At 52.4% G+C, this 21,156-nt stretch overlaps 3 protein-coding genes across 5 annotated transcripts in view; 1 reads left to right on the top strand and 2 right to left on the bottom strand.

The window, feature by feature from the left end:
- The window catches only part of LIMS2 (LIM zinc finger domain containing 2), a 33,460-nt gene extending 15,410 nt beyond the window's left edge, over positions 1-18,050 (top strand). For all 3 annotated transcript variants that reach the window (XM_080920442.1, XM_080920440.1, XM_080920441.1), the window contains 9 exons: positions 968-1,127; positions 3,513-3,579; positions 3,810-3,930; positions 13,753-13,902; positions 14,541-14,691; positions 15,751-15,843; positions 16,458-16,506; positions 16,726-16,801; positions 17,304-18,050. In XM_080920442.1, coding sequence (XP_080776568.1) covers positions 972-1,127; positions 3,513-3,579; positions 3,810-3,930; positions 13,753-13,902; positions 14,541-14,691; positions 15,751-15,843; positions 16,458-16,506; positions 16,726-16,801; positions 17,304-17,451 — 1,011 coding nt within the window. In that variant the 5' untranslated portion in view covers positions 968-971 and the 3' untranslated portion in view covers positions 17,452-18,050. The remainder of the gene's footprint in view (positions 1-967; positions 1,128-3,512; positions 3,580-3,809; positions 3,931-13,752; positions 13,903-14,540; positions 14,692-15,750; positions 15,844-16,457; positions 16,507-16,725; positions 16,802-17,303) is intronic.
- GPR17 (G protein-coupled receptor 17) lies at positions 6,442-7,461 on the bottom strand (the record flags this gene model as incomplete). The annotated part of the gene is made up of 1 exon (XM_080920163.1): positions 6,442-7,461. The coding sequence occupies one exon, from the start codon at positions 7,459-7,461 to the stop codon at positions 6,442-6,444; it is 1,020 nt and encodes a 339-aa protein (XP_080776289.1).
- Positions 18,051-18,843: 793 nt separating the features above from the next.
- The window catches only part of MYO7B (myosin VIIB), a gene marked incomplete at both ends in the record, with an annotated part of 61,797 nt that continues 59,484 nt past the window's right edge, over positions 18,844-21,156 (bottom strand). The window contains 5 exons of the mRNA XM_080920330.1: positions 18,844-18,945; positions 19,262-19,381; positions 19,504-19,587; positions 20,351-20,467; positions 20,686-20,871. Coding sequence (XP_080776456.1) covers positions 18,844-18,945; positions 19,262-19,381; positions 19,504-19,587; positions 20,351-20,467; positions 20,686-20,871 — 609 coding nt within the window. The remainder of the gene's footprint in view (positions 18,946-19,261; positions 19,382-19,503; positions 19,588-20,350; positions 20,468-20,685; positions 20,872-21,156) is intronic.

The following is a 21,156-nucleotide window of genomic DNA, read 5'->3' on the forward strand; positions in this document are numbered from 1 at the left end:
TTTAGACTTGTCTTCATGGCAGGGAGGTTATGGTGGAACAGCCAAGTACGAAGACATGAGACACGTGCTTATACCCCCAGCACTGTGGGGAGGGGCACACAGGCTGTTAGTCAGCCAGCTTAGCATTCTTGGTGATTTCCAGGTCAGTGAGAGATGCTGCCACTAAACAACGTGGATGGTCCAGGTTAGTTGACTCTGTTGGTCTTCCTGTGGAGTTCCTATCCTCTTTGGAACCCGAAATCCTTCCTCCCATTCTTTCATAAGAGCCCCCAAGCTCCACCCACTCTTTGGCTGTGGTTGTCTGTATCTTCCGAGGACAACATGCTCCTGTCGGCAAGCATAAGAGAGTATCGTTAATAATGTCAGGGACCGGCGCTTGCTTGGAGCTCTCAGAGTCTGAACCACCGACCAGAGAACACACATGGATCCAGGTCTCCCTTCACACAAGTAGCCGATGTGCAGCTTGGTCTTCATGTGGGTCCCAAACAATTGGAGCCGGTGCTTTCCCCAAACCCATTGATTCTAAGTGGGCTGTGTTCTTCTAGCTGGACCCCCTTGTCTGGCCTCAGTGGGAGAGGAAGTGCTTAGCCTCACAGAGTCTTGATGTGCCAGGGTGGGGGGAGGGTACCTGGAGGGACCCCCAGCTGCTCAGAGAAGAAGGTGATGGGGGTGGGGGAAGGATTGTGGGAGGGAGAGACTGGGAGGGGGAAGCAAATGAGAGGTAAAGTGAATAGTTAAAAAAATTAAATTAAAAAAGTAGATGGTACCTGAGAAACAATGGCTTTCTGACTTGCGGTCACACATACATATATATGTACATGTGCAAAATTTTATGTTTTAAGTAAGTGCCATGTTTGTCGCCCTTAAAGGTTGGGTCACCGGAGCCTTTGAAGCAGGAATGTGTCCCTAGTTCTGCTCTGCCAGCCTGCTGCCCGGTGCTGACCTTCTCCTTCTCCTACCCCTCTAGCAACATGTCCGAATGTCTGGCCGATGCCGTGTGCCAGCGCTGCCAAGCCCGGTTTGCCCCCACAGAGCGCATCGTCAACAGCAATGGGGAACTCTACCATGAGCACTGCTTTGTGTGTGCACAGTGCTTCCGGCCATTTCCCGAGGGGCTCTTCTATGAGGTGAGGAGGTCTTGGGTGGTACACACATACACACACATGCATGCATGCAGACACTCCCACAGAGACACACACATACATGCACTTACATGCATAAACATCCACAGATACATAGAGACACACAAACACAGATATGCAAGACATGTAGACACACATGTGTGCATTCACACACACACACACACACACACACACACACTCCTCTTCAGGAAAATCTCTTGGCAGAGGGCACAGCATATGTAAAGACTGAGGCGGGAACATGTGGGTGTCTGGCGAGACTGGTGGGGTAGAAGTAGAAGCAGAGGAACGGGCGGGAGAATGGTGGAAAGCAAAGACTCTCTCTCCACCTTTCTACCTTGTTGGCTCACCTTTGGGGCCCTGATCTTCTTTTCTGTAAGAGATTGGGGCAGCTAGGGTTGGGACAGAGGGGTCCCAGCATTGTCCAACATATGAAAAGGACCCCACTGACTCAAGGTGTTTGACGTGTGTCTGTAACACCAGATAGTAGGAGGCTACACAGTGATACTGTCTCAAAAAGCAAACAAAATGGAAGGGGGGGGGGTCTGGTCATTGTGCCACACAGAGACTGACAGCCAGGTGGGATAGAAGCTGGGATAGCAGGTGGGATAGCAGGTGGGATAGCAGGTGGGATAGCAGGTGGGATAGCAGGTGGAATAGCAGGTAGGATAGAAGCTGGAATAGCAGGTGGGATAGAAGCTGGGATAGAAGCTGGGATAGCAGGTGGGATAGCAGGTGGAATAGCAGGTGGGATAGAAGCTGGGATAGCAGGTGGGATAGCAGGTGGGATAGCAGGTGGGACCAGGAGTGGGGTCATCAGGCACTGCCATAACTCAGATAGAAGTAAAGGGCCTTGTATTTCCCACAGCAGCTCACAAGAGCAAGCTGTTAAACCCTTCCTCCTCAAACACAGCTGTTGTTAAGAAGTCACTCATGGAAGGCTGAGGAAATGGCCCAGTCATCAGGGTGCTTGTCTTGCAACCATGAGCTCTTGAGTTTAGTCCCCGGAAGTAATGTCAAAAATCAGGCATGGTGGCTTGTACCATAGCCCCAGCACTGGGAAAACAGAGACAGGTGGATCCCTGAGGCTCACGGGCCAGTCAGATAGCCTATTTGGTGAGCCACAGGCTGGTGAGAGACCCTGTCTCAAAAAGGAGGACACACACACACACACACACACACACAGAGAGAGAGAGAGAGAGAGAGAGAGAGAGAGAGAGAGAGAGAGAGAGAGGCACATAGTAATCCATATCAGTATACACAGATATAGTACTTTATTAAAAATGATGACAAGTATATAAGACACCCGACTTCCCGTTATTTGTTAGGCTCTCTCGTTTATGCATCTGACATCAGTCTGGAAGAAAGATTTACAGCACAGCATCTGGAAGACCCAGAGGCAATGCCTCTGTTATGTCCCCCAGCGGTTGCCTCCTCCTCTAGTGTTGAGCTGGTTAAACACTGGCTGTCACTGGCTGGGCTGCAGTGGAGGGGAACCAGAGCTAGAGGGGGCTGGGCTCTCTCTTGTTGGCAGCATTGGTTGACTGATGAGGATATGTGGTCAGATGTGACTTCCGGTCACTTTCCAGGCTGGAGAGGCATCAGGGGCTTGGGCAGAGCTCTGTGAGGGAGCCTATCACAGTAGGTGTTCGGGAGATACTGCTGCCTCCTCCTCTGGCTCACAGTGGAGAGCTTCATATGGCTTTAGGGAAAGGAACTTATCAAAGATGGCTTTGAACTTCTGGTGTGTCCTGCCCCCACCCCCCAAGTGCTGAGATTACAGATATGCACTGGCCGGCACACAGTCCTGTGGACCAAACAAAGACCTTTATGCATCTTAGCCACATCCCCAGCCCCAGATCTTTCTTAAGAAAACACATTGTTAAGGGAGAGAAAGGCAAGGCAAGCTTTGCTGTACTTGGGACAATGAGGCCAGTGGCCAACTGATGAAGCACTGCTTTTCTTTGTCACCCCAGTTCCCCAGACACCCCCTGGGGAACTCTCTCTTCTGGCTTCCATCTTTTGTAGTCTCTGGAGGAACTGAGTGGCTCAGACATGGAGAACAAAGTAGCTCATGTAGCTCAAGCTTTGGCCCATCCCTCCCCAGCACCGGCTCCTTCCTCAGCTTGGCCTGCTGTCAGAGCCCACAGGTCCCCTCTCCCTCAGCAGACAGCAGAGTCCCCGGGAGCTGGCCTCGGACCCTCAGTATCTCTGTGAAGCCCCCACTTTGCACTCTGTAAACTTTGCATGGGCTGGACCCCTGCTCCAGCTAGCTTTAGAAGCCTCCCTTCTCAGGCCCCCAGACTCCTGCTATTTATGAGGGGGCAAAGGCTCGCAGAGATGCCGAATGACTCGCCTGTGTCTTTTTTGTAGTTCGAGGGCCGGAAGTACTGCGAACACGACTTCCAAATGCTGTTTGCTCCATGCTGCGGATTCTGTGGTACGAGCTGGTGACTGTACTTAACAAGCGGGAAGGGGACAAGTGGGGTAACAGGTGGTGCTGGCATTCCTTAGCCTGGGGACTTTTCCTGATGACCTCATCCTGTCTTCCTGAGCATCTAAAAGAGGGGTGCTTGGACAGGCTGAACCGGGAGGAACACTGGGTACATGGGACTTTGGAGGTCCTGAAGGATGGGGAATGTGCCCTGACAGCTGAGGTCTCTCTTCCAGGTGAGTTTGTCATTGGCCGTGTGATCAAGGCCATGAACGCCAACTGGCATCCGGGCTGCTTCCGCTGTGAGCTGTGTGACGTGGAGCTGGCTGACCTGGGGTTTGTGAAGAATGCAGGCAGGTGAGCCAGCTGCTGTCATGGGCAGAGAGGAGGATCTCTTGTCCCCACTCTAAGTGTCTTGGTCCTGCCTCGTGGGCTCTGTGGTGTCCTCTACTGATCTGTGGGCCTTGTGCTATCCCTGCTAGGTGGAGAACACAGCACCCCCACCCCCATAAGGATGAAGGCAGAAAAGTAAGGACAGACAGAGGTCCCTCTGGACAAGGGGTGGTCCTTTGTGACAGCAGTATCGAAGGGCCTTGAGTGGCTATAGATGGATGAGGAGTTTGAAGTTGGCAGATCCCAATTACCCCTGACACCCCACCTGCTGCTACTGCACCACGCTTTCCCCATCTGTCTGCCCTCCTCGCTGCGTTCACACAGCTGGAGGATATTGGAGGGATACCCCTTAACCAGGTTGCCCAATTTATTCCAAATTCAGGACTGTAAACATCACTGCTACTCTGGTAGTTCCCCTTGCAGGAGGCCTTACTTTTTCTTCTCACCCCACCCCCTTCACTGTGGGCTCTAACCCTTCCAGCAGCAATGAGCCCACCTGTCTCCTGCTTGGGAAAGCTTTGGGGGAGTACCCAGTGAAGCCTTTATGCCCTGAAGCCCTCCCCAGCATAGCTGCCCATCTCTGGACTGAAGCCAAGCCTGGGTAACACCAGGTCCTCCCCTGCTCCCCCTCCCCCAGTGCTCTCCCTTGGATGAAGCACACCCTCTCCCAGTAAGATTTCTGTGTTGTGCTGGTTTACCTCAGTCTCTCCCTCTGCACAGGGATGTTCTTTGGGCCCGTGTCCATGTCTGCCTTTGAAGAGAAAGTCTTGGGTCTTTCAATGGTACAAATGGGCAATCCAGGGATCTCCTCCAGTTCTCTCCTCTGCTCAGTTCTACCAGGGTGCAGCATCTCCATTTGATATTCTAACGCAGCAGGTCCCAAACAGAGCTGCAAATTTTTCCTCCTCTGACCCAAGTCTATTTCTGCATCCCCTGTGCCAGGAAAGACAGTGCTGACTTCCAGAGACCCTCCACCATGAATCTGTCCTTCCTGTCTGGTTCTTTGCCCCCTTTGTCCCTCCTGTTACAGCCTGTGGTGATCTTGTCCTTTTGCTATTCCATTGAAGAAGCACATGTCCTCCTGCTGGTCCTGGCTGGCACAGTTTTGTATTCAGCAGGTTGTCTTGGTGAGGGGCTGTGGGGGTGGACAGACCGACACTGGACAGAAGCAGCGCTGAGCATCAAGGTCATCTTAGGGGCTCTCTAGTGATAGGCAGGGTGCGGCTGGAGAGATAAGTTTGAGAGCCCCCTTATCCTAGAACAGCACTCAGTACTCTGTGATGCACAGCTTCGGATCTGCCTGGGCGACATGCCACACAGGGCCACAGAACCACAAGGGAGGTGTTGCCCTGCTCAGTCATTTGTGGATGGACGGGACAAGAATTTCAGGGGGGGAAGACATCATGTGTCATGTTGGACCAGCACGATAATTTCTTTCATCTTAAGACTCAATTATATTCAAGAGTATTACAAACAAATACAAAAAGGGACACATTAGAGTGGTGGCCATATGCTGACAAGTCCAATAGCTCTGAGCCAGGTAGCCAGGGGAGCAGAAGCCTCTTGGGAAGGAGTAGGGCTCAGGGCGCCCCTCTGAGTGGGGCTGGAGACAAGTTCACACATCGGGCTCTCTGCCTGCCTTGGGCTCTAATGGCTGTTTATCTGTGCCGTATGCCTGACTAGAACACAGTCTACTGAGAAGCTCTGAGCACGGTCAGGCTCAAGGCAGGTGTGTGGACATGGTGTGCCGACTTTCAGAGACCTTCCAGCTTCTCGTAAGACTGTCCTTCCTGTCTGGGTCTTTGCCCCTCTGTCAGCAGGAGGGGCAGAGTCCAGAACTATATTTGCTGGGTTCACAAGCAACCAGTCTGAAATAAACTCACATATGGCTGTCATTACAGTCTGTGTCCCCTAACTCAGAGATCCTGGGGCAAAGGCACCTTAAGCAATATTCGATATACCATACACTTCAAAGGAAATATTAAACATCCATGTAGTTCCATTGACATTTGTGTTGCCTCTTCTCCTGGGCCTTGGGCAACTTGCTTTCTGGGTTATTCTGTAGGGCTTTGTTTCTGTGGGCATCTGTAGTATGAAAGAAGCTAGAAGTTTAGTAGAGAAGAAAGTTCCCATTGTTCCAGAAATGTCCCTGTGGCTCTCTTCCCTATTTAGCACCAGTGAAGTCACTGAGTGTCTGGGAGCTGAACATAAGCCAGGCCAACCCAGTCCTGTGGAGGGGTGGGCAGGGCATTCCTGTAGTTAGTCCTCCCTCTTGATGGATTTGCTCAGACTGGATGGTCTTGGAGTTGAGGCCATGAAGCAGGGTGAGAGCTCCCGATATTTCTGTTTGTTTGCTCAGGAAGTAGTGAGGGAAGGCAGACTTCTTTAGCTGGCTCGGGCAACCCGTACCCCAGTTCATGGCTGGTCTTCCTGCAACAGTCTACAGCTGGCCTGGTGACAGGACCTCCCTGAGGCTCACAGCTCGGATCGGGCACTCAGGGAGCTCTCGTTGGTTTTCCCTTCAAAACTGGGAGGTGGGCCCGTGAGCCGTTTGCTGCAGAGCAAGTTGCACAGAGCATGACGGAACTTCTCAGCCACAAAGAAGTACATGACAGGGTCCAGGGCCCCATTGAGGCTAGTGAGGCAGGAGGTGATCCGGTTCCCCAGGGCCAGGGCACGCTGAGTAGTGCACGATGTCCCACCTCCACGGTAGTGGAGCACATAGACCGAACGGTGGATGTGGTAGGGCACAAAACAAATCAGGAAGATGGCCAGAACCATTGCAATCATGCGGACGGCTTTATTCTTGAGGTGCTTCTCTATACGGGGACCCTGGCGCAGGCTGCGAATGATCAGCAGGTAGCAGGTGACCGTGGTGATGAATGGGAAGGTAAAAGCCACAGCCAGGGATGCTAGGGCATGATGGGAGGCCTTCTCCCGGTACAGTTGCAGGCAGACAACTGTGTGGTTGGTCTGCACAGTCTGTGGGCTGACTAGCAGTGGGGCCATAGCCACAGCCACCACAATCCACAGGAAGGCACAGGCCAGGTGGGCATAGAGAGGTCTTCGAAGTTTGAGGGACTTGACGGGATGCACAATGGCCAGGAACCGGTCAGCGCTGATGCAGGTGAGGAAGTAGATGCTGGCATACATATTCAGGTAGAAGAGGAAGCCAGTGAGTCGGCATGGGATTTCCCCAAATGGCCAGTGGTTCCCAGAGAAGTGATAAACCAACCGGGTAGGCAGGACCAGCACACAGGACAAGTCCGCCACAGCCAGGTGCATCAGGAACACATTGGCCGGAGTGCCTGACTTGTGGTCCCATATGAAAAGCCACAGGGCCAGAGCGTTGCCCACGAAAGCTAGGATGAAGTCCAGAAGGTAGAAGCAGGCGAAGAGCATGTTCTCCAGGGGGGTCTCTTTTCCACATTGCTCAGAGTAAGCCAGGGAGGAGTTGTCAGTCAGACTTGGGAGGGCTGCCTCCAGACTATTCATCTTGCGGCTAAAGGCAGAACTCTAGGGAATGTAGAAACAGTTTACAGGACCTCAGGATGCACCCCCAAAGTCAGAGGCAGGACCTCTGATGCCCTCAGAGTCTCCTGCCACTACCTTGGGAGGAACATAGCTACTTTAAGTTTGGCATAGCTGATGAGCTACCAAGGGAAACTCTCCTGTGTCTGGTGAATTTTCTGTGTCTATTAGACTTGGCTGAGCCTCGGAAGCACTTTGAACTTCAATCACAGGCCAAATCCAACTGAGGCCTGCTTTTCCCCTTGAGTGAGGAGGGCCTCAGGTAATTGCTGTCAAACCAGAACCTTTCTGCCCTGTGCCTTGTTACTCCCTCTCAGCCCCGGAGGGTGGAGTTAGCAGTGGAAGGAAAGGGGAGCAAGTTTGATTGTCTGGGCTTGTGAGGGCTATTGTTTCCTTTTTCTAATCCCACCCCAAGGCAGAGGTAGCATCATGGGGCTCTCGTAAACCGACCCCCATAGGCGAGTTAAGTGGGAGCTGTTGCTAAGAGCCTCATGGTTGGCACCCACCATTCCGTTAGTGTTGGCCGCTCTCTCTGAGTCCTAGGACCTCCCCCACTTGCTAACCTGGTCTGCAATGAGCAATGTATCCCGGAGCCTGTCAGCAGCAGAGCTCTATCACGGTTATACTGGGCATGCCTCCTGCCATACGACCTGAGAGACCTAGGGCCTCTAGAGATTTTTACTCCATTGTGACCAGCTCTTCTGGGTGAGAGCTAGCTTTAGGAAACCTTTGCCAGGGCTTCAGACCAGCAGGGAGTCCCTTCCCAGCCAAGGTGTCCCATAGCTCAAGATGGGGTGTCAGAGAGTCCTGCATGTTTCAGGACAGTCTCACCTTGGGGGCCAAGGGAGGCACTGTGGCCAGAGCTGGGAGTGTGGCTCACACAACATACACTGGAGTTACCTGTTGTCCTTTGTGGGGCATTTCCACCTTAGGGGCTCAGAGTAAAGTGAAAAACACACAACCCCTTGCTCAAAATGTGAGCATTGGGGTCAGGGATACATCTTGGGTGATAGAGTGCTTACCTAGTGTGCATGAGGCCCTGGGTTTGGTCCCCAGCACATAGACTGGGTATGATGGCAAGTGCCTGTAATCCAACACTTACAGCAGGAGGGTCAGGAGGTGAGGCTCATTCTCAATTATAAAGAGAGTTCATGGCTAGCCTAGGCTAATGAAGCCATGGCTTTAAAAATATATATAATAATCATTCTAACAAGTAAGAACTTCAGAATTGTGGAAATTATTAAACAGCTCCGGACCCTGTGTGACTACTGTACGCAGTCTCTCTGCCCCTCACTAGCCCCCTCCCACTGCCCCTTACCTCTTGCAGCTGACCCAGGAAGGAGGCCGGGGGAAGCAGGTACGCTGTGAGCCGGCCGTGGGTGGTCCTCCAGGTGGACTCCTTGTAGCTGCAGGAAGAAGACTTGGCTATTTAAGGAGGGCAGGAGAGTCCGCAGCTCCTCTGAACCTGAAAAGCTGCTTCATTCCTGAGGGGTCCTTTGTGGGGTAGGCTGCTCCTCCAGCTGGGTCTGCTTCCACGGAGCACATACTGAATATTCCAGTGTGTCCTCAGATTGTGCATACCCCCATCCCCCAGCCAGACCACTGAGCATTACAGAGGCCAAGTGTGTGACTGTCCCGGGAACCTGGGAGTGGGCAAGGGCTGGGCCGGGTGGGGGTCTTGGGCGACAGTTGACAGACACAACAGGACATTTCAGAAGGGGACGATTTTCTACGAGTGGGGGATAGGGAGGGGTCAGCTACCATGGCAACGGGCCAGGATCCCAAGCTTACTGGGCTGGTGGCAGGGGGCGGGAGGGGGGTGTTGTTATGCATGCCAGGGTTGGAGCTGAGGAGTCTTGGGCTCGATGAGAGGGGATTCTTTCAGACACTTGCTGTAGGGTCCTTGTGTCCTGTCCTGTATAATTAGGCCCCGTTTGGGTGTATGGAATAAATCATGGCCTTTATGTAGAGCCCTGCACAGCTGCAGGCGCCTTATAATGGGGGTGCTGTCTGTGCTGTGGGGTTGTAGCTCAGCCCAGCATGCCTGGCTCTTGCCTGGGAGGGCCTCTCAGCAGAGGATGGCCAGCAGGAAGGCCTCAGTGGCTCCCTGACCAAGGCTTGCTCCTGCTGGTGGATGTGTTGGGTGTTGTCCGTGACTCGTGGAAGTTCATCTAATATCACTAATAGAGCAGCCGTACAATGCAGGCCGAATCAGTGTTCTTCATTTCCAAAGACTTAAAATTCTCAGTTAAAAATGTTTGAAATTATGGTCGGGGTAAACTCAGTTGTTACCGTGTTTGTCGAGCTCACTTGCAAAGCCCTGGGCTCCATCCTCAGTGTGGCATAAACAGTGTGGTGCTCAGACCTGTACTCTCAACACTTGGGAAGCAGAGGCTGGGAGATGAAAAGTTCAAGGTCATCTTTGGCTACATAGTGAGAATGAAGCCAGCTCGAGTCACGTGAGACCCTGCCCCTTAGAAATAATACAAAGCATTGACAATTATGTGTGGTTAACATCTGGAGAAGACGTGCTGTCCAATGGTATCCTTGCCTTCTCTCATAGCATCATGCAGCTGGGAATTTCACTGCCTTCGACAGCTGAAGAAGCCAAAGATAAGAGAAGTGAAGTCACCCCTCCCCGGGGCAAACTCTAGCAAGTGGCAGAGCTTGGCTCTAACCCCAGCACATGTTTTCACAGACACAGGGCTATGTGTATTTGTTCTGCTGTTTGCCTGCTGCATTTTGACAGAATTCTTACCTTCAACATTACCTTTATCTTTGTGTATGTGCAAGCATGCATGTGTGTGTTTGTGTGTGTGTATGTGTGTGTGTGCATGTGTGTATGAGTGTGTTGGGTATACAAATATGTACAGAAAGCAGGAAACCCAGATAGGTTGTCTAGGTGGTGAGGAAGCTCATAAAAAGATCTTATTTCATAATTCATTTTATAAAGACATGTTAGGATAAAATAGACTACGTAGCTGGAGTGTGTTTGTGTAACTTGTGTGTAACTCATGTTTTCCATGGAAGTAAGAAGGTCAACGTTTGAACCCCAAAACTCATGTGAAAAAATGGGTGTGGTAGCATCTGCCTATGCTCTCAGCCCCGGGGAGTTAGAGACAGGCAGGCCCTTGGCTCTCAGTCAGCTATCGTAGCCAAAGCAGCAAGTTCCAAGCCTGTGGGACACCCTGTTGCTCAAAACAAGGGGTGCGGCTGGGAAGATGGCTCAGTTATTAAGAGCACTTGCTGCTCTTCCAGGGGACCTGGGTTTTGTTCCTTGTATCATGCTTGGGGTTTACAACCACTTATAGTCAGGCTCCAAGGGCTCTGCCACCTTCTGTCTTCCATGAACATGCATACACATGACATACACTCACAAACATACATGAGTTAAAATAAAAATAAATTTCAAACTAGTAGAAATATTTAGACTGGAAAGATGGCTCGGTGGTTAGAAGCACTTGCTGCTGGCTCACACTGCTGGACATGAAATTGACTGCCCTGTCCAGAGCATTCTTGGGTTCACATCCTTTCTTCATTTTTCTGGTGCTAAGAATTGAATTGAGTGAGGGCCTTGCACAAGCTGGGCCTTGAGTTACAGTGTCAGCTCAAGCTCACCACAGGCTTTCTGTTACCATGATGGCTTCAAGAACATTGATAATTTCACAATTCTACAGTAGATTTTAGGGAGCTGTGTGTGTGTGTGTGTGTGTGTGTGTGTGTGTGTGTGAGAGAGAGAGAGAGAGAGAGAGAGAGAGAGAGAGAGATCATGTGTTTATGCAGTGTAGAGTCCAGAGGTCAACCTCAGATGTCATTTTAAATACTGTCTACCATCACCCTTTTTTTGACTGATTTTTTTTGAGACAGGGTTTTTTACTGGCCTGTAGTGAACCCCAGGAGTCCATGTGTCTCCTTTCCCCAACATCAAAGTTAAAAAGGTATATCACCTGGCTCAGCTTTTAAAAGCAACTTATTCTGATTACTAATCTATGTGGGCATAAGTATGCCATGGCCTGTGATTAAAACCAGAGGACAGATGATAAGACTTAGTTTTCTCCTTTCACATTTGGGTCCCCAGGGATGGAGCTCAGGGCCTAAGACCCTGTGGCAGCCCCCTTACCTGCTGAGCCATCTGAATGGCCCATGTCCAACTTTGTTTGACGTTTGGATTCTGGGAATTGAACACAGGACTTCATGTTTACAAACCCCAGGTCATTCATTAACTGAACTATCTTTCTAGCCCCTGGATTTTGATGCAGGGTCTCCCTGTTTAGATAAGGCTGGTTCAAACTCATGATCCTCCTGCCTTAGACCCCTGAACTGTGGTGTGAGAACCACCATATCTCGTATGACTTTGAAGCATAATTCTTTGGTATTGGTTGAGTGCTGTATTAACTCTAAGGAGGAGCTGTAAACTTTAGAATGGAGCCATGGGAAATAAGGCCACGACTGTGACAGACACAGGCAGAGAGAGCTGGCTACCGCAGGTGACTAAGCCAGGAACCTGTGCCCTTGTCTGTTGTGTACTGTGTAAGGTCAGAGCACAGTTGCCTCGGTGAATAGGAGAATCACAGAAATGAAGGTTGGGGGCCACAGCTCACATGTGCTGCCTGTTGTGCGGTAGGAGGACTTGGTCTCAGACACTGACCCCAGCTTCTGCTTGGCCCTGTTGTCGCAAAGAGACGATGTCTTCTACCTCACTCCCTCACTCACATATTCAATAATAGACCCCGAGCTACTTCTCAATGATGGGTATCCATGGTCCAGTGGAGGTACAGTCAGCAGGTTAGCGGGTAGCAACAGAAAGCTTGCTTGGGCCTCTAGCACTGGGCTAAGCTAGGAAGATAAGACCTAAGGCAAGAAGACAGTCATGCTCATTGGCATATTTCCTGACAACAAGGGGGTAGCAGGGGACCCTCCTGGCTTGGAGGTTCTTGAGTGGCAGTCAACCTCTGTGACAAGTTTGTGGCATGGGCTAATTGTATGGGCTGGGGAGATGGCATACAAACTTGAGGTTGACCCCTCACACCCATGTAAAGCCTAGCTTGGTGACATGTGTCTACAGCCTGAGACTGGGGAGACAGAGACAGACAGGTCCCTTAGAGGTCACTGATTAATTTAGCCAAGATGGTGAGTCCCATGTTCAGAGAGAAGCCCTGAGTCAAAAAAGTAAGACGGGGAGTAATTAATGTTTGACCTGAGATTGACCTCAGGTCTTAACACACGTGCACACACCTGCACACACATTTGCACGCACAGGTACACAATCCACACAAATATGTATACATGACATGCACACATGCACATACTTAAAGGGCCGGTGGACAGTTGGCTGTGGAGGCTTGTGACAGGCGGAGAGTTGCCCAGTGGACTTCTGGAGCTTGAGAAGGAGGGTCAGGTCCCGCAGGAGTACACTACTGGAGTGACAGGTGGGACATGGGGACCGAGGGACCTTGGCTGGGGTTTCGTGCGTCTTTGCCTGAGGACTCTGAATCCACATTCTTTGCACCTCAATGATGAGGAAACAGAACCTGTGTTGATTTCCTTCTCTGTTAAGACCACAGCTGTTGCTCAGGGCAAGGAGCAGAATCAGAAATGACTGAAGTCTTCACAAAAAGGACTCTGTGGTGACAGTGGTTGGGTTCAGGAGCCTCCCTGTGACACAGCTTTACTTGTCTCTGAAGACAGAAAGCGCTTGTGAGCATCAGGGTCTGTCTTCATCCGGCAGACTCCCAAGAGAGGGGAAAATGAGCTCTGCGTGGACTTGGCCACCCCGCCATACATTGTGATGCTCTGAGGCTTACATTCACCGTGTCTTCCACTAAAAGACACATGAAAAGTAAAACTAGTCTTTCAGCAAATGCAGCTTAAATGTCTCTTCTGTATCATACAGTGTTCTGGGCTCAGGAAGCCTTGGAAAAGAAACACACTTCCCAGAGGCAGCAAATACAGGCATCCGAGTACATGTATATTTTCTGCCTAAGGGCCGTTACCTGTTGAGCCATCTGACCTGGCCCACAGGCTTTTGCTGAGTGTGGGAGAGCATCCTTTTCAGAATCCTCCCCTGCCTTCCACTCCCTGTGAGTGGGAAACTTGCTTTTTAAAATCTTGAGCTTGTTCACTTTGGATTACCCAGGTGCCACTGGGAACACAAGCAGGGTCCTAAAGTCTCGCTTTCCCAGGAGATGGCTGGGTTGTTCTGGGGAGAGGCAGACGGAGGGTGGTTGTCCCTGACATTTCTCTTACCTCCAACAGACACCTCTGCCGGCCTTGCCACAATCGTGAGAAGGCCAAGGGCCTGGGCAAATTCATCTGCCAGCGCTGTCACCTCGCCATCGATGAACAGCCCCTCATGTTCAAGAATGATCCGTACCACCCGGACCACTTCAGCTGCTCCCACTGTGGGTAGGTGCCCAGTCCTGGCCCTGTGTGTGGTAACGGCAATGCCGCCTGTCACAAGCGGGGATACTGGGATTCTCACCCAGGACAGAGGACAACAAGGTAGGCAGAGAGGGCGCTTAGTGCACAAGGCGGAGAGGTTCAGGGTGATGGAGGGAGAAGGTGACAGGCTCTTTCTCCGGACTCTGTTCAGGGGTACTTGTGATTTGAGAAAAGCAGCCTAAGGGAAAACCCTTGGGCTGCAGGACTCTGGCTGAGATGCAACAGAGTGGAAAGAGTGGAGGTTGTTGCTGGTATCGAAGAGGGAAGAGAGAAGCAAGAGAAGAGAGGAGAAGCTGAGGATCCCCTCTAGAGACCCCTGAAATCCCTTCTGTGCTTGCCCCAGACACACAGTCTGCTGTAGAGGGAATGAGAAGAAATGGACCTTTATCTGAGGAAGCTAGCCGGGCAGAACACAGGCACTTTCTGCAGGCCGGGGCGGGGATTCTGTGCCCTGGGGCCTGTCTGGGGTGCATACAGGAAGTCTCCAGAGATCCGAGTGATCCTGTTGAGCCAGAGCAGGGGCCTCAGGCACACTACCCTGGACCTGTTGTAGTGGCCCTACAGATAGGCAGGACTGTACCTGATGCTGTGCTGTCTTCTAGGAAGGAGCTGACCTCTGATGCCCGAGAACTGAAGGGCGAGCTCTACTGCCTGCCTTGCCATGACAAGATGGGCATCCCCATCTGTGGGGCTTGCCGCCGGCCCATTGAGGGCCGTGTGGTCAATGCACTGGGCAAACAGTGGCATGTGGAGGTGAGCCTGGAGGGGGCACAGATTCAAGCCCCAGTCACAGTTCCTCTGAACCCCATCCCAGGCCAGGCACTAGCCGGTTCCCACTGACACTCTCTCCGGGAGCAGCAACCTCTCTTCGTTCCAGTTAGGAGCTCCGTGGCAGCCAGGAGACCAGAGTCTATGGGCCATGCACAGGCAGCCCACTCACCTTACCTCCTTTTTGCATTCTGGAAGATTCCAGAATCAAGAGCAAACCTTAGACACGGTTCACCCAGAGCACCCCGAGGGCTCTGTGCGCGACAGGAACTGTTAGGCACACAACCCCACATAGACAGGGAGCTGGTGGGCTCCTGGGTCAGCTCTTGCCCATACCCTGAGCACTGTCACACTCTTGTGGGTACATATAACAAGAATGTTGCAGCTCCAGTGGCCTGGCCACATGTGTGTCCATAAGCAGTGCCTGGGTGGCTTTTAAACAAAGGCTATGGGATGTGCTACCTTGTCTCTTGGGTTTTATGTGTCCACAGCGCTCCAAAGGACAGGATATATTTCTTATACCATGTGGGCTTCGAGGGGGCATGGGAACAGGAGGGGCCTACTAATAACAGGCAGGAGACCAGAGCCCACGATCTGCCTGCCAAGCAGGATCCCAGTGACAAAGGATATTCTGATGACATGTTCGAGGATGAGGAGGAGAGCTGGCAATGTAGCTCAGTTGGTTGAGAGCTTGCCTTATGTGCACAAGGACCTGAGTTCGGTTCCCCTTACTGTACTCCTACCACTAGATAGGATCAGAAGTTCAATATTACCCTTGATGACACACTGACTTTGAAAACATCCTGGACTACCTGAGACCCTGTCTCAAGAAAAGTTAAAAGAAAGAGAGAGGGAGGGAGGGAGGGAGGGAGGGAGGGAGGGAGGGAGGGAGGAAGAAGACAGGCCAGCACAGGGTTAGCTGGTTCTTACAGCATCCACCCTGGTGTCAGTCCTGCCCACGGTGGGCCTCATCCTCCTTCCCTGTCTTCTGGTCAATCCCTGGTGCAGCCCTAATATTGCACGACCACACCCTCTTTCCTTCAGCACTTTGTCTGCGCCAAGTGTGAGAAACCGTTCTTGGGGCACCGGCACTATGAGAAGAAAGGCCTAGCGTACTGTGAGACCCACTATAACCAGGTACGGCCTGGGACAGATCCTGCAAAGACACAGGGCTGGAGCTGGGGTCAGGGGCGAGTGGCTCAGGACCTTGAGAGAGCAGGCCTTGGGCTGTGTCTAGACATCTCCATGTACAGAACTGGTGCTTGGGTGACCTGTTGGAGAAGGTCCTGGGCATAGCTATGGGCTCTGCTGCTCTGTCTCTGGGGGACAGTCCTCACATTCTAAAAAGCACAGCAAGATGCTTCCTAGGGTCTCTAGGCTTATGCAGTCTCCTCTCATGTGAATAGAAGTCTGTTGTGTGCACCGGAAGTCAGGCCTGTGTGCTCAGCCCTTGGCTTCCAGCTTGGAGTCTTGATGCCTGTATGTGAGACATATGAGCAGCTGTCCACACAGTGTCTTTATTTGATAGACATGCCATTGTGGCCCCAGAGGCTGATGGGGGTGGGGAAGACCCACCCTGTCCTTCACTGTTGGATAGAATACATCAGCAGGGAGCAATGAGAGTTTTGGGGAACAATGTCTTGATCTGCGACCCTTCCCGGAGAGTGATTCCCGTGGGCTGAGCATCCTCAGAAAGGGCTCGGGAGGTTGTTATATCTGTGAATAGTGCTAATGGCCTGCTTTGTCCACAGCTCTTTGGGGATGTCTGCTACAACTGCAGTCATGTGATTGAGGGTGATGGTGAGGCCCTGTCCCTAAGCCCCTTTCTCCCTTGCTTTCTCCCAACCAGTCTGTTCTCCTGGTGGTGGGAGGGGATTATGGGGATGTGGGGAAGTGAGGGAATTGGGGTTGGTGGTGGGCGTTGTCCCACAGCTGTGGGTCCATCTGGCTCAGACTGTGCCTAGCTGGGCCTGCAGCTGGCTTGGATGAGGCCTCCTAATCCTACATCTGGCCTCACAGTGGTGTCAGCCCTCAGCAAAGCCTGGTGCGTGAACTGCTTCTCCTGTTCCACCTGCAACATGAAGCTCACTCTGAAGTGAGTAGTGGTGGGCACTTTCCAGCCAGCCCTGGGCATGGGTGACACAGAACTATGCCAAGCGGATGAGGTAGCCCGGGGATTTCTGAGAAAGATGAAGGAGACAGTTACACACTTCCAAGAACCCTGGGCTTCGGGGAAAATCATCCCGTGTCAGGGAACAGCATATGTAAAAGCAAGCTTCAGGTGGCTGCCTCTCCCTTGAAGCCTAAAAGGTTACAAGGTGGCTGGGATTGTGAGGTAAGGTAGGGCTCAAGCTCTCTCAACAGCAACAGAGGGTCATAGAGGGTCAACAGACATAAAGAGACGCTTCTATGAGGAAGGCTACATAGAAGGCTCATCTCTTCTTCCCCAGTGCCCTTTGGCTAACATCCTTCCCTGGAATCTAGCCTGCTGGCTGTGACTGGCGGGGTTGGGAGGGCAGAGGGCTGGCAGCTGCTGTCTGGGCTGCTGTCTGGAGTCGGAGCGGGTAGAGCATAGACTGCTGGGGTTTTGTCTGCAGGAACAAGTTTGTGGAGTTCGATATGAAGCCTGTGTGTAAGAGGTGCTATGAAAGGTTCCCCCTGGAGCTGAAGAAGAGGTTGAAGAAGCTGTCTGACCTGACCTCCCGCAAGGCCCAGCCCAAGTCTGTGGACATCAACTCAGTCTGAAGGTCCTTGGTCTCCTTGCCTGCCTGCAGAACTTTAGCCCGCACCCTCCCTCCCCAAGTCCTGTTAGCTACCCCCCACTTCTGCTCCATCCCAGCCCCCTCCTCTGGTATGCCATCCTTTCTGTTCCCGACCCACCTTGGGATATGTAGTACTTTCTTCTATGCTGAATGGCCGCCAAACAGGCATTTCCTCCTGTGATCACAACCTCTGGGGACAAGAACAAACTGAGGCAGGATTACTTGCCACTTGCTTGGCTCGCTGATCCCAGCCTGATACCTCTCCTATCCACTCTCCCAGGAGAGTTTCAGCCCCAGTGTGACCCTTGGGCTTGGTGGAGAGGCTGTCCCAGCCCCAGGGTTATTACCATGTAGATAGAAGCTTCAGGGAAGTACCCTTCAGTTATTCAACCACAGTAGGTCACTTATGCTTACAGCGTGTCAGCAAACCCAGTCTGGGATGAACCAGCTGGAGTGCCTTCACTCTCAGGAGACCTTGCAGAAAGCTTCCCAGTGGCCCACTATGCCTGGGGGTTCCACTTCCCAGGGGCACATGGCCCTGGCCATCTCAGACCCACAAGTGGTCACACATTTGCACAATGAAGGCTGATTCACATACTCAGTGTCTGTGTGGTTTGTGAGCGGGATGGAGGAACATGCTATAAAGCTATTCCTGCTGGGGATGATTAATACTCAGAGACACCCCAGACAGGCAGACAGGAAAGATTCAGGTTATTCAGGGTGGCTACCACCAGGACTTATAGACAAAATCAGCCAGGACCCCTCAGGCCTAGACAGAGATGGCTGTGCCATCCACCTTGGTAAGCGGATGGTGGGGGTGGGTCGTTTCTCAGGGCCCGTCATCTGGACAGCTCTCCGAAACCCTGCTCAGTTCCATTGGTATCCATGTTCTACCTGCTCGTCCTGGGAGCACAGCAGGCATCCCAGTGACCCATGTGGATGGGAGAAAACCATTTGGAGGGCTCAGGAAGCAGGATCCCCAAGGATGCCCTCTCTCCAGTCTGAGAACAGGAAAGGAGAGGGGGAGAGGGAAGGGAGGAAGGAGATAGAGCAGATGATGCCATTCCTGCTAAGTATGGCTGGCATCTGGTTTAGGAAAAGTCACAGTGCCTTCTGCTTCTTCTGGATAAGACCTTCTGGTGGGTAGAGTCTCTCGGACCAGCTGCCTACTTGGCACCCACCCTCCCCCTCAGAGACACATACTCCCTTCTGCTAGGTGCATTTATTGCAGACTCAGGGAAACTACCCACCACCTGCCAGGAGGCTTGAGACCTTGGTTGGTCTCTGCAGGGAACACCCAGGAGGGGCAAACAGGCATGCTGAGAAGGGGGTTGAAGACCACCAGCATGGAAGGCTTGTATGCAGATGCGACCTGTTAGGGGTTGGCGAGGGCAGGGGCCCTGAAGCCCCGATGTCTGTTCACTGTGCTCAGGAGCTGCTGTACATATGAGGTGATCAGGTCATCCATCTTGTATCCCTAGAGAAGATGGGGTGGGGTCAGAGGCTGAGGGTGCAGGGAGGGTCCTGGGGCACCTGGTAGAACTAACAGAAAGGAGGAAAGCGGACTCCCCATGCTGGGCTTTGCTACTGCTTGCTCTAGTGGACCCGAGTTTCACCCTCTTCTCAGAATGGCCTGGAGTCAGGTTAGAACCCTTGGGCATCCTGGCTCTCAGTCTTGGGGATGCATCTAACCTCCCTGCAGACCTTGGCTGGTTTGCCATGGTCACAGGCAAGCAAGCCATCCCTCATGGTGAGGGTGCTGTGTTGTGGTGGGAGATGGGGCATGTGCTCACTAGAGAGGTCTCACACAGCAAACGGCTGCCCTGGCCCAGGCTCCCCAGTGCCATGTGGAAGTAGGTGTTGCCACTACTCCAGCTGGAGATCTTGGTGAAAGGGTAGGTGTTCAGCAGCTCCTGGGAACAGAGAGGCCGTTGACAGGCGGCTAGGCTGGAGAGGAGGGGCAGACAGGAAGGCAGGCATCCTACCCCGAACGGATGACCCCCCCCGTGCTGTCTGCACAGCCCTGGCGCTCTACCTTGGTCTTGGGGTGGATGAGCAGTAACCCATGCCGGTTGATGGCGATGAGGAGAATGTCTGGGTAGGATGGCTCAGAGGTTTGCTGTAGGGAGAGGTATGGTTATCATAGATGAGTGTGGGGGTCAGGTGACTACTTCCTGTCTGTCTGTGTGCCCTCTGTATGTGTATACAGGGAAATGTGTGTATGGGTAAGCATACACACGTGTGTGGTGTATGCACTCATGTATGAAGGTATGAAGGTCAGAGGTCAATCTTGGGTGTTATTTCTTAGATGCCAACCACCTTTGTTTTTTGAACATGTATTTATTTGTGTGTGTGTGTGCACATGGTGCGTGCTATGGTGTGTGAGTGGAGGTCAGTGGACAATTGCAGGTGTCATTTTCTTCTTTCTTCCACATGGGTCCTAGGGACTGAACTCAGGTCATCAGGCTTGAGTGGCAAGTGCCTTAATCCACAGAGCCATGTCACTGGCCACGTGTATGTGTATATGTGAGTATTCTTGACACAATGTCTCCTACTGGCCTGGAGCTCACCAACTAGGCTAGGTCGGCTGGCCAGCACATCCTAGGGCTCCCTTTATCCATCTCCCTAGCACCAGGGTTACTAGCAGAGGGCAACATGTCCAGCTTTTTGTCATTCTGTGGTTCAGCATGAGTTCTGAGGATTAAACTCAGGTCCTCCGGTGCTTTGCCAACTGAGACATCTCTTCAGGCCCCAGGTGGCCACGTTTTAGGTGCTCAACAGGGTTACAATCAGAATACACATTCTCGTCCACTGATATGCACTGAGGACTCACCTAAATGGGGCCTGTGTTGGGGCAGAGGCTGGCATGGATTAAGGCCTACCTTCACCTCAAAGAAGGCAGATCCAAAGGTAGGCCATCGGTAGATCCGCTTCAGAAATTCCACCTTGGCCTCAGCCACTGTCTTGCGCTTGTGTTTGTCACATTCCAGAAGGAGGCTCTGATGGAAGAGAGGGACACTGAGGACCTGGTCCCCCATACAGGACATGGACACCCAGGGGCTCTGAGACTTGGGCCAGAGCAATACCCACCTATCTGGAAGTCAGTGTAGGGGCAGGGCCTCAGAGGTAGTAAGGGCTTGACAGGGAAAGGCCAGGCAAAGGCAGCCCACATCCCAAGCCAACCAGCCTGCCCACCTACTCAGACCCCGTTAAGGACCTTTTTCCACTCCTCTGAGGACATCAGGCGTGTGAGGTTTTGAGGTACCAGCTCCTTCAGGACCTTTGAGACACTAGCCAGTTGAGCGCTGTCACTGCCAAACTGGACTTTATAGATGAGGCCTCCCAGGTAGATGGCGTCTTCCCGGGAGCACTTGTGAAACCCACGCAGGTACTTGGGTAGCTCCTGAGTGGCAGACAGGCTGGGCCTCAGGTGACAGGAGCCTGGAGTGGGGGTGTTATCTTCCCCATTCACTAACTGAGCAGGCCAAAGGCTGAGGACCTCAGGGGAGAGACCTAAGTGAGGGCTCGCTAGTACTGTGCTGTGGTGGACATGGGCTCTGTCCACATGATGTTGCCCTTGCAAGTTGCAAGCCAGCTCATTGCGTTCAGTCTTCTCCGTGTTCTTCTTCCCCAGCTTCACACAGCAGACGGTGTCCCCAGTGTTGCTGCTCTCTGTTGTCCTTGGAAC

This window comes from Micromys minutus, assembly GCF_963924665.1.
Source record: "Micromys minutus genome assembly, chromosome: 8".
Taxonomy (NCBI): Eukaryota; Metazoa; Chordata; class Mammalia; order Rodentia; family Muridae; genus Micromys; species Micromys minutus.